Source organism: Populus trichocarpa, chromosome 13 (genome assembly GCF_000002775.5).
Source record: "Populus trichocarpa isolate Nisqually-1 chromosome 13, P.trichocarpa_v4.1, whole genome shotgun sequence".
Classification (NCBI taxonomy): domain Eukaryota; kingdom Viridiplantae; phylum Streptophyta; class Magnoliopsida; order Malpighiales; family Salicaceae; genus Populus; species Populus trichocarpa.
This window is the reverse complement of record NC_037297.2, coordinates 11232310-11244973: the sequence shown is the minus strand read 5'-3', so window position 1 is coordinate 11244973 and position 12664 is coordinate 11232310. Positions and strand designations below refer to the sequence as shown.

At 31.9% G+C, this 12664-nt stretch overlaps 1 protein-coding gene across 1 annotated transcript; it reads left to right on the top strand.

The window, feature by feature from the left end:
- The first annotated feature begins 8143 nt into the window (after positions 1-8143).
- LOC18104313 (adenylate kinase, chloroplastic) lies at positions 8144-12017 on the top strand. Its single transcript, XM_024584098.2, has 7 exons — positions 8144-8465; positions 8621-8716; positions 10010-10138; positions 10236-10370; positions 10677-10823; positions 10963-11037; positions 11611-12017. The coding sequence occupies exons 1-7, from the start codon at positions 8259-8261 to the stop codon at positions 11713-11715; spliced, it is 894 nt and encodes a 297-aa protein (XP_024439866.2). The 5' UTR covers positions 8144-8258; the 3' UTR covers positions 11716-12017.
- Positions 12018-12664: the final 647 nt, after the last annotated feature.

The window sequence follows — 12664 nt, the reverse complement described above, 5'->3', positions numbered from 1 at the left end:
ATTGAGTTTAAAGAGTGTTAGGTATTCAATAATGTCAATGAATTTAGAAATGTGCTTAGAAATTATGAAATGAGACATAGTTATCACTTGAAGAAGTATATTAATAAGAAATAAAAGGTTGTGAAAAAATGTACGGGTGAAAGTTGTTCTTGGAGAATATACGATTCTCTCATTCCCAGTTCAAATACATTCATGGTTAAGTCCTTAAAGGAGAAATATAGTTGTATTAGCCCAACAACTATCAAAGTTGTTAATACAAAATAAATTACAAATAAGTTGTTACCTATAATTAGTGTTAATCCAAATATCTCAAATGAAGCACTCGATATCATTCTAGAAGATAAGTTTGGTATTGAACCAATGACATTGCAATTATGCTGAACAAAAACCAAGGCAAAAATTTTCATTGAGGGTAGTCACAAATAATCTTTTAAGAGAATTTCTTGATATATACTAATGCTTAAACAATATATTCTAAAGTCAAATGTGTTTTTAGGGTTTGACCCTAATTATAACTTGAAAGTGCATTCATCAAGAAAGTTTCAAAGAGTTTATATCTAATTGAAAGAGATGAAAGAGGGGTTTATAAATGGATGGAGACCATTCATTGGTATAAATGGTTGTCATCTCAAGGTTCCTTATGAAGGAGTGCTTTTGTTTGTGGTGGCATTGGATGAAAACAATGGTTTGTTTCTTATTGCTATGGTGTTATTGAGTTTTAAAATAATGACACATGAAAATGATTTCTATAATATAGATCTATTAATCATGGCATACATTAGAAGCCTTTTTACATAATGTCAACATATAAAAGGTAATTTATGTTTTTAATAAAATTTATGTGTGATCTTTATAGTGTATTTTAGTGTCTAACTATACTTTATTTTTTAATGGGTTGCAGAGTCTACTTAAAGCAGTTGTAGAGATATTTTCCGAGACCTCACATATTTTTAATGTATAAGGTATATTTATGTCGATTTAAAGAAAAAAAAGATTTAAAGATTTAAAACTCAATACTGGATTTTGGGATGTATCCAAAGTTTACACAGCTTGGTTTTGGAAATTATACGAAGGATATTGGGGTTATTGATGCTAGTGATTTGAATTTGTTAAATAAGATGATTGAGTTTGAGGATGTTTATCATGCATGCTATAGTGTAGAAATCTTTAGAAATGCATATTCTGAGATTGTGCATCCATTGCTTGAAACTGATCTATGTAATTCTTCTCCCCAACTTGAAAAGGTCTGTTGGTAGATTAAGAAACAATCAAAGAAGGGAAAAATGATAGGATCAACATGATATGATAATGAAAAGGGTTTTAACACTTAGATGTAACAATTACACTTAGAACTTACTAAAAGGACAATGCTAAATATATTTTAGGTTAAAGTAGTGGTAAAGTTGACAAACCTGAAAGGGGATCAATACTAGTGTTAGGAAAGGCTCAACATTAGAATTTTTTTGTTTTAAGAAAAAAATAGCATATGAACATTTCTTTTATTTTTAGGTGGAAAAATAGCGTTTTATTATAGAATATAATTAGTGTTAACAACTCTTTCTTGGTTTATTGATTCATATATATATTTTTTTAATTTTTCTATTAAATGTAAATAATATATTTGTGTCTTAATTGAAAAAAATCATGATATTTAAAAATGCATCCACAATATAAACATGTTCTTTTATTTTATTCAAAATTATTGTAGAATTCTACCTGTAGCATAGTGTGTACTATAAAACTGGTAATATAAGAAATTGTGTCAGTGCCAAATGGATAAAAATAAAGGAGTAGATTCCCATCTAAAATTAATGAAATTAAGGAGTAAGTATTTAGTTAAAATCCTCCAAACTACAATTTATTTTTTCATTTTCTTGCCAATTTTATCACTTTCAATGGTTCTATCTGATTTCGAATAGATTTATTGGTATAAATCATGAATCCCAGTTGCAGAGTGCCTGAACAAAGCATGCTATTTTGGGACGTATAAGAGTATAGCGGTTGTTTTTTAAAATATTTTTATTTTTAGAAATATATTAAAATAATATATTTTTTTATTTTTTAAAAAATTATTTTTGACATAACATTAAAAAAAATTAAAAAATTATTTTTAAAAAATTAAATTTAAATTTTATTGAAATTCCAGTATAAACGCATCCTCAGGCAATGTTTTTAAATGTGAAATGCGAGTGAATGCTAACAGTTTGATTAATTAAACGGATTTGATTTGAGATTCGAAGACGAAATTGTGGATTTTATGCTCCATGATCATGGCACCAGGTTCCTTGATGAATTTGCCATCGTAATGCAGATGAACCGAATCAACTTGTACTGCTTAGCTTTCAATCCACGAAAAAATCTGCAGCATCCAGAAAAGTTGAAGAACTGAATCATTTGACCAGAACAGCTCAAAGAGGAACATAACAATAATATACAATTATTTATTTATTTATTTATTTTTTTAAAAATCAATCCCACAAGATTATAGATGTTGTTTTTCCAAGCCCCTTCCTTTAGATTATCTATAGTATATAGACAATAAAGCCAATTACAGTGAAAGACCATGTAATTACTGAAAATAGGATTTAATCATTCATTGCTTCTTTTATTATTTTAAATATTAGGCTAAAAATATTTAGCTTCAATAAATATTGAGCTAAAAATATTTTTAATTCTGATATTGATAAATACTAATATTCCCGACTCTAACGTCCATTAATATTGGTCCAATAATATTTTTAATTTTGATATTATTAAATATTATTTAAAATTTAATATTTTTAACTTTAACATCAATAAATATATTTTATTTATTTTCTTTTTAATGTTTCATGAAATGGAACGTTATGAATCTGCTAACATTAAAAATTGAAATTAAGGATCAAAATGTTTTTGTTCTGATTAATGAAAATAAAAAAACAAGGCTGAGTTATTATAATTCTTATAAACTTTATAAACTTGATATAAAATTTAAAAATGCATGCCAAATTGTTTTTATAAAATGATTAAAACATGCAAGAAAATATCTTTTACCTTTTTTTTTTTTGGCGTGTAAAAAAATATACTAAAACGATAGCTTTTTTGTAGAATGTTAAAAACATGCAAGAATAAATTTATTATTATTATTATTATTATTTTACATGGACGTGGCCATGATTATTTTGCTGATGATATTTGGGAACGTTTTGTTTTATAATAATAAAAAAAATGTGTGGGCTCTCATAAATCAAAAGCCAAAATGATGTGATCTTCGAAAAACAAGAGGAAGGCCCGAAGCCCGAAATCAGCCCGTTTGGCTAAGCGTTTTCGGCTGTATTTATTATGTAACAGTGGTAATATATCATTTGGTTATAAAATCAGCCGTGGTGATATTTATATTTGGATCCTACTATTATTTGTATTGAAAACGCTATTTTGTTGAAGCTGAAATGTGTGTTTGGTATTGTGGTAGTTGTTGTGGTTGTGGTTTGAAAAAAATTGTTTTATAAAAAGTACTTTTAATTGAGGTTGATTTGAAAAAATAGGTGTTTGGTTAAAACTGTGGTTGAAATTGAGGTTGAAAAAAAGTAGTTTAATGTGTTTGGTTAATAATGCTTTTGAAATTGAGGTTATAAAATAATTTTAAAAAATATATATTAATATTGATAGTTTTTAATTTAAATATTGTAGATTTAACTTTTGTTATTACATCATGAAATAAATAATACTTTATATAAAATATTTTTTATTGTTCCATTAAAATATCTACAATTCCATCACGTATGAAATACATCAGACAAGGACTACAGTTTTTTTGGTTTTTTAAGCGCGCAATAACATCAGGTAAAATATAATCAAGAACGAAATTGGGATTGCGATCAAATTCTGCAAATGCTACTTTATCAAGTGATCTCTGTCTAATTTATGTAGTGTTATTAAATAAAGTTAAACACTAGTTTTTCAAATAAAAAACAATTAAAAAATTAAAAATAATTTTTATTTTACTGGGTTGGACCTGGTTCAATGTATTTTAAACTTTGAACCGGAACCGGTTTAGCCTGAACTGGTCCGACCGGAACTGTATGCATGTTACACTGTTCATGCTAATTTATTAGCATGAACAGTGTAACATGCATACAGTGTACAGTGTATGCAAGTTACACGTACAGTGTATGCAAGTTACATTGTTCATGCTAATTAATTAGCATGCAGTGCGTAAATATATTGTCCTTGTTTACTGTTGAAACAAAAGCAGCCGGATGCTACTTCGCGATTACTAAGTTTGCAACGCCGTAAAAAATAGGATCCATGAACAATTAACAACGTTTTTTTCTGTAACCAAATATATATTTGTTTGCTGCGTTTTATTTCAACTGCAGCCGCAGCCGCGTAGAAAAACAGAACCTTTGCATGCTGCTTGTTGTGTTCCTACCTCTCTCTTTATCTGCTTAATGCGTGGGCCCTACCATTATATCTTCTGACTGACATTCCACATAATTTTGCAGAGCTATATTATTTGTTTTCTTTCCTTTTTATTTATTAATCCTTGCAAATCTTAAATCTCGAACCATTTAGATGTTCTTGCTTGCCTTCCCATCTCATCTCTAGATTTTATTTTCGTCTCCTGTTCAAGGTATTTGATCTCCATCTTTGTTCCCTTCCAGCTCTACTATAATTATATATTATTTTTTGTACCATGATTTTGGTTTTTAAGTCTTTGGATTTTTCCGGCCGGACTGGGTCTGGTCCAAAGCTAAATACATTGAACCCGATCCGACCTAGTAAAAAAAAATTCAATATTTATTTTATTTTTAATTGTGTTTTATTCGAAAAATTAGAAGGAGATCGCTTGATGACGTAGCATTTGCAGAATTTGATCGCAATTCTAATTTTGAACCTGATGATATTTTACCTGATGATGTTTCGCGCTTAAGAAACCAAGAAAACTGTAGTCTTTGTCGGATGGATTTCATACATGGTAAAATTGTAGATAGTTTAATGGAACAATAAAAAATATTTGATATAAGTAATATTTATTTCATGATGTAATAACAATACTTAAATCTATAATATTTAAATTAAAAACCATCAATATATATATATATATATATATATATAACCTCAATTTGAAAATGAATTTTTTAACCAAACACATTAAATTACTTTTTGTTCAACCTCAATTTCAACCACAGTTTTAACCAAACATATATAAATATCAAACCAACCTCAACTAAAAATAATTTTTATAAAATAATTTTTTTCAAACCATAGCCTACAAACTAACACAAAACCATTTTACAAAACGACAATAATCAAATAGGCTCTCCATTGCCTCCTTCCAATGCCAAGTTCTTCACAATCAATACCCACTTTATTAAAACTCAGACAAGTATAAAACAAACATGTAAACAACAGTTACAACCGAAGGTGTTGGTTTTATGGCTAAAAAAGGAAAGGGTCCCGACTGCCACTGCAAACAGCTAAAATGCCCTTATCAAAGAAGAAAAGGAGAAACTTAGCATACAAAAGGGAAGGTGCAACCTGCTTCAGCAGCTAAAAAAAAATACAGAAGAAGAAACCGATTTCTGCCACATGACTTAAACCTTTACAGTAAAACCTCATGTTTGAAAATGGAAAGGGGACTACATGTACCTTCATCTTAAGGAAACCACAGCCCGACGATCCAATCTCCCTAGTAACCCAAAGGTTATTGTCATGACTGAAACGAATGAAAGTTGTCTCCTTTCTCAACATAAACTTACTACCTAGCAGATCATCTTGTTCTGGGGATCTCTTAAAAATTCCTCCCCTCAGTGTTAGCTCCCTCTAATTCCGCCCCTGAGTGTTAGTGTCCAGTGGGTATGGGAGATTTGGAAAGATGAGCTTCTAGAGGTTGAAAGATGATGGCTGCTAGGGTCTTTGGAACTAAAAGGTACTAATTTTTTTTTGCTTCATGTCAACAGTCGTCCCCTTCTAAGGTTTTGTAGCTGTTTGGTAATACAGTTGCGTGTTAGGTTGAGAATAAACTATAGAAATATGTGTTTGATTAAATTAAAATTTAATTTTGTTTTGATAGGACCATCATAAATTGAGGTTGCACAAGAGATTTAACAAAATAAAAAAGTTGAGCTTTGTAAACAACAATTCACCTCAATTTTTCAATTATTCACCGACAAACCAGTTTAGCCACAAAACACATATTTTTGAAGAGAAAAGAAACCCGTTGGAGGAATATCAAACTTCTCAGAATCTCAACGATTCCTCTAGAAAGTAGAAGAGAAAGAGAGAAGGAAAAAGAACAGAATAGAAACAGAGGAAAAATAAGAAGGATCGCCGTCCAACTGCCAAGCAGCTCCCTCAGTTCACCACTGGCCTCCACCGTTTCGATCGCCAGCCAGACATCGCCGCCACGCAGGTTAGCCTGCTCTTCCTCTTCTTCTTCTTCTTCTTCTTCTGCATTTCTCTGTCTCTACTGTTCTGCAAAGTGAACTGTGGAGAGTGAATAATTCACTCTCCATTGTTCACATGAAATAGTGGAGAGCATCTCCATTGTTCATGGACTGGACCGGGTCCGGCCCAAACGTATGCATTTGACCGAGTCCAATCTAATAAATAAAAAAAACCAAAAACATTTCTCAAATATTGTGTTTTATTCGAAAAACTAGTGTTTAACATTATTCAATGGCACTACATAATTACATTAGAAAAAGATCGCATGATGACGTAGCATTTGCAGAATTTGATCGCAATCCTAATTTTATTCCTGATGATATTTTACTTGATGTTATTGCACACTCGGGAAGCCATAGAAACTGTAGTCCTTGTCGGATGGATTTCGTACGTGATGGAATTGCAGATAGTTTAATGGAACAATAAAAAATACTTTATATAAAGTATTGTTTATTTCATGATGTAATAGCAATAGTTAAATCTACAATATTTCAATTAAAAACCATCAATATTAATATATGTCTTTTTTAGTTATTTTATAACTTCAATTTGAAAAGCATTCTTAACCAAACACATTAAATTACTTTTTGTTCAACCTCAATTTCAACCATAGTTTTAATCAAATATATATTTTACCAAACCAACTTCAACTAAAAGTGCTTTTTATAAAACAATTTTTTTCAAACCACAATTATAAAAGTTATCACAATACAAAATATACCCTTTATATCTAGGTTTTAATAGATATGTGACTCGAGTTTTGACGTGGGCAGACTGAATTTTTGTACCAGAAAAAAATGATATTTAAAATGATGTCATTGTATTTTAAAAAAATAAAAATAAATCCACAACTTAACATTGCAAGAAAAAAAATAACGATTGTAAATCTCTAAAAATCTAAGTATAAAGGTATGAAATTAAAAAAAACAAAGAATAAGTGAAAAAAAGAAGTTTTTTAAAAACAAATAACCCGTAGATTTAGGTAGAAAAATTATGCATACGACTTTTTGTTTTTTTAAATTTCAAAATATAAATAAAAAACTTTTTATTTTGCATTCTAAATAAAAAAAAGTAGGCAAGGATGACAATTTAACCAAGCTCTAGATAGATACCTATATGAGCCAACTCAAATGAATAATTTTTTTTAATAATTACTGTTTTAAATTAGATATGATTATTCAAAATTCTTTCGAGATGAATGATAGTTAGGATATAAATATTATTAACCAGATCTAATATATATATATATATATATATATATATATATATATATATATATATATATATTTGAGTGTCTCTCCCTTTTTATCTTGCTACTCAACTGGTGAAAACATTAACCATTAACTAATGAATTAAAAAACTTATATTAATAAATTATTGAGACTTGAGACACTTAAATAAAAAAACAAAAATTATAGATAAGTAAAAATAAAAATAAGAATAAAAATACTGAATTAGAAAAAAAAAACTAAAAATTTGTGCACACTTGGTAGCTGTGTCATCATATCACGTGTTAATTTTATTTCCACCTCATATTTTAATAGAAACCTAATGAGAATATTTGATTAAAAAATAGAGGCGCTTGGATAAAAAAAATTGTATGGATCCATGCTTCTTAAAATATGGGCAGCTGTAAGAGCCCAACAAATTGAGGGCCCAGCAACAACCCCTAACCAAGAGAGAAAAAAACATAAAATAAAATACCATCGCTCTGTAGCGTTGTCGTTTATCAAAACGACCACCACCATTTCTCCTTCCAACCCTCCAAGAATATCCAACTCGACAGACACAGGAAGACACTGAGAGAGAGCTGTTGAGAGGACAAAGAAATGGCTGCTACTAGCTCCTGCAGTTTGAATCTGGGAGTGAAAGGAAAAGGGAAACCAGAACAGCCTTTTTCTTCCTCTAAATCCTCTCAGCTTCTCTTCTCTTCAAACTTGTCTTTTGCTTACAATAACACCAAATATTGCCTTTCTCTTCATTCCCATCAAACCCTTTTGTCCGCTTGTTTAACCAAAACCAAGAACTCAGCTTTTGTAAGAGAAAACATCTCATTTCTCTTATTGGGTTTTGAATTTCACCATGTTTTATTTGTTTCTGTTTGAGAACCATAGGGTTTTATTTCTGTTATATGAATTTGTTTGTCTTCTTTTCTTTTCAATAATTTTTATGTGTATGTGGTTATGTGAAGGTTGTGGCATCATCAAAGCCAGAGCATTTGAAGATAATGATATCCGGTGCTCCTGCTTCTGGTAAAGGTACTCAATGTGAGCTCATCACTAAGAAAGTAAGCCCTGTTTTTCTTCAAGTTTCTTTTAATCTTTTGTAATGCCACCTGTCACTAAATTTTCCCAAATCTTTTCTTTGGGAAGCAACTTTTTCATTTTCCCATTTGTTAGTTATGTTTATTGTTCTGCATATGAAAATATTGTTTCTTGAAGCAATTTTTTTCACATTGTAATGATTGTATCATGCTGAGATTTATTTGGATTTTTATCTAGTGAAGGTTTCAAACATCTGAATAAGACATTATAGTTTTTATGAATGGCATTATGTTTTGTGATTTGAATATATATTGAGTTTGTTAACAGTGAGGTCGTCTATATCTTGTTATCTGGTGTGCTTCAATTAAATAGCTGAGCATTTTCTCCATGGGTAATATTCGCCCTCCTTACATAGTTTTCCACAAAAGGAAAACACAACTATTGCTACTTTGACATGCAGGGCTCTAAGAGAACCAAGCTCGGATGAACAGCTTGGCTTAGTTGCTCGTGCTTAGTCAAGTCCAGTATCACTTAAGAAAAGGATGTTCAACATTAGTTAGTGAGATCTGTCAACCTTTTGAAATTATATGGACTCAGTCTCTATGCTAATCTAACTTGATCTCAAACTTTACTTTATGTAATATGGTATTTTCTTCATTTGAAAACTCAGTTTTGTTGGAGAGTTGCTTGATAGTTTCACTAGTCCCAATGATTGGTATATTTCTGTTTCACAGAAACACAATTAAACCAATTTGATAGATCTTCTAGTTGAAACTTTAAAATCAATTCCCTCTTAACTTCCTTAGCCAGGGCATAATTCCAAAGCAAGTTGAAGTATTTGTGTATGAGCAGATTATGTAGTCACTATCATCAATATGTTGGCTTGCTTGCCACAATAGTTAGGCTATCTGTGATAAGAATCACCTATTTTTCTTTGACGCAGTTGTCAGTAGTTGTTCATATGATACACTTAATTGGCTAGTTGTAGTAAACTCAATTATGGCATGGAGGACTATGCCATACTTAATTTCTGCTAAAGCTCGGATTAATGTGCAAGCAGCTTGATCACGCAATCAGATAAGCCAATTGCAAGCTGAGCTCAAGCAGTTGAAATTGTCGCACCGTGTCATTGGTGATTACTTAGATAAACAAGACAATTCTTTGAAATTCTGCTTTGAGATTGGATATGGTTTTTGCTTCCCATTGGTTTTATGGGGATTTTCTGATAGAAGTTAAAGCATTTTCTGCTTGATTTCTCAATTTGCAATTGCTGGTGAGGAAAAAACAGATTCAACAAGTCATCCTCATAAATGCAGTATGGTTTGGTGCATATTGCTGCTGGAGACCTGCTGAGGGCAGAAATTGCTTCAGGGAGTGAAAATGGGAAGCGAGCAAAGGAATACATGGAGAAAGGACAGTTGGTCCCAAATGAAATAGTTGTCATGGTAGGGTAGGCATGGTGTAAACACCCCCCTTCCTCCTCCTTCGCTTCCCTTCCTTTCAAGGCATTCATATTGTTCATTCAATCATCTGATCTTGTAGATGGTGAAGGACCGTCTGCTGCAGCCAGACTCTCAAGAAAATGGTTGGCTTTTGGATGGATACCCAAGGAGCTTATCGCAGGCAACTGCTCTGAAAGAATTTGGCTTCCAACCTGATCTTTTTATTGTCCTAGAAGTAAGAATTCTTGTTGCTGCTGGCATGTTATCTGTTACATTCCATTATCTTGCTAGGAAGAGGAGAATGTGAACTTGCATGCTGATATTCTTCTCAGTGGCTACTTTGTTGATTTTCGTGTAACTTTAAAATAATATAGGATACTTTATGGAAGTCAAACTAAAAGAAGATGATCATGAAGAAGAAAGAATTGATTTATCAATTTAATGGCCCTGATGTATCCTGACATTCTTGGGTAGATTTCAAACTCTTAATATTAAGATTGAGTTTTTCCCTTCAGCCAATCTCATGAATACTGATTTGCAGGTCAACGAAGAGATTCTTGTTGAAAGAGTGGTTGGACGTAGATTAGACCCTGTTACAGGGAAGATATACCACCTGAAGTATTCCCCCCCTGAGACTGAAGAAATTGCTGCCAGGCTCACCCAACGATTTGATGACACCGAAGAAAAGGCATGTTCAGAACTAATCTGTGTACCTATGATTCTTATTACTTCAGAGGATTCTGTCTTCTTTGTGGCTTCAGTAAGCGCTTTGGATCAATATCGCCAAGTGATGATATTTGTTTCCCTTTTCATATGGCTTTATTTAGGTGAAGTTGCGCTTGCAAACTCATCATCAAAATGTGGAGGCAGTACTTTCAATGTATGAAGACATTACACTCAAGGCATGTGACAAAATCTCTCTCTCTCTCTCTCTCTCTCTATATATATATATATATATATATATATATATATATTATTTCTGTGCGTGGGTTCAATTGACTACTCTACCATTTCATCCCAGCTATCCTAATGATATCAGTTGTCACTATTTTGTGAATAATTCATTGTGTTGAACAGCTCATGATAAGTTGATGCTGAGACTACTAGGAAACACCCAACAAGTATACGATAGTGTTGGTAGATATTAGTGCTAGTGTTCTAGTGTAACCATATTTTTACTGCCACTAATTTGATGCCAGCAATAATAGCTGGGCTTCTTTTCTGCTTTTTTTGTGCTAAATAACAATATGAAATAAAAAGTAAAATGAAAAGAGTTGTTCTGTATTATTTTGAGTTATGCTCAAGCAATTTGTCTTGCATGTCCTTGATGAGGGAGGGATATCTGCTTATTGAGTGATTAGATTATCATCAATAAAGAGAAAAAAAGAAGGGAAGAACTGGTGTGTGATTTGGTGGATCATGCAACTGGTATAATACTATTATTAAATCCTTGAGGGCCATTTTATTGATTTCAGGTTAATGGAAATGTTCCCAAAGAAGATGTGTTTGCACAAATTGATGATGCTCTCACAAAACTATTTGAGGATCAGAAGTTGACTTCCGGATCTCTGGCTGCATAGATGGAGGGAAGAGCTGGTGTATAACCAATAGCCAGGAATCAGGAATTGTGAAAACTGGTATAGTTGTTCAGCCCTTGTTTTTTTCAGCCCATTCTGTCAGGTTTATATACCTCAACCTCAAGAAATGCTCAAGTAGCAAGGCTTAGAAAAACATCAATTTGACGCTTTTCTACCAGAAAAAATGTGGTTTCAACCAAGTAGCCAAACGCGGACTAAGTGCCCTTATTTTGTCTTTCCTAGAGCTACCACATGCTTGACTACTCTATTTGGTTATTATTATTAAATTATTCTTTGAAGTGTAACTTTTGGATTTCATTTGTATGGAAACCAATAGAACTGTGCAAAAACTTGTGTTTTAGTCGCTAAAATACAGTGGGAAAAAATTAAACAACTTCATGAAGCTGCTCTTCAAGCAATTCTTTCCCAAGGACGAATAATTTACTTACGCTGGTAAGCAAGGCGTTGCATATGTTGGTCTCCGTTTCTGTGTCTACGGGTAACGTATCCTTGTGCTTACAAATAATGACACGTGTTCATTTTGCCCCGTCGAAACTTGTTTGAATTTTCTGGAGTAAAGAATGTTCTAGGAAAGATAGCTCTATTCTGGATGATAGCTTCATGGATGTTGATGGGTGCCTGTACTTGCCCATCTTTACATTAAGTCAGCAAGTCCTCATAGTGTAGTCTTCTTTGACCCACAAGGCTAGTATCAGCGTTTCCATTATTATAACCTAGCTATATTTTGTAGAAAACCCTTTTGATTACGTCTAAATAATTCAGCTGGGCAAAGAAAACAGGGTTGAAATCGCCCACCCCTTGGCGGGGTTATGGCACGTTGGAAAAAGTTGACTATTCTTTTGTGCATCATGTGTTGATTCTTCAATTTTAGAATTTTCCTCTCGGACCTCGCAACGAGGAAGTAAATTCAAAAGCTGAAGGTTGAAAGAAT

What these genes read in the sequence shown, in the direction of transcription:
- LOC18104313 (XM_024584098.2), top strand. Translation starts at nt 8,259, where the DNA reads ATGGCTGCTACTAGCTCCTGCAGTTTGAATCTGGGAGTGAAAGGAAAA. An exon ending in CAAATGAAATAGTTGTCATG is followed by an intron (nt 10,139 to 10,235) that starts GTAGGGTAGGCA and finishes CTGATCTTGTAG; the next exon opens with ATGGTGAAGGACCGTCTGCT. An exon ending in ATGAAGACATTACACTCAAG is followed by an intron (nt 11,038 to 11,610) that starts GCATGTGACAAA and finishes TATTGATTTCAG; the next exon opens with GTTAATGGAAATGTTCCCAA.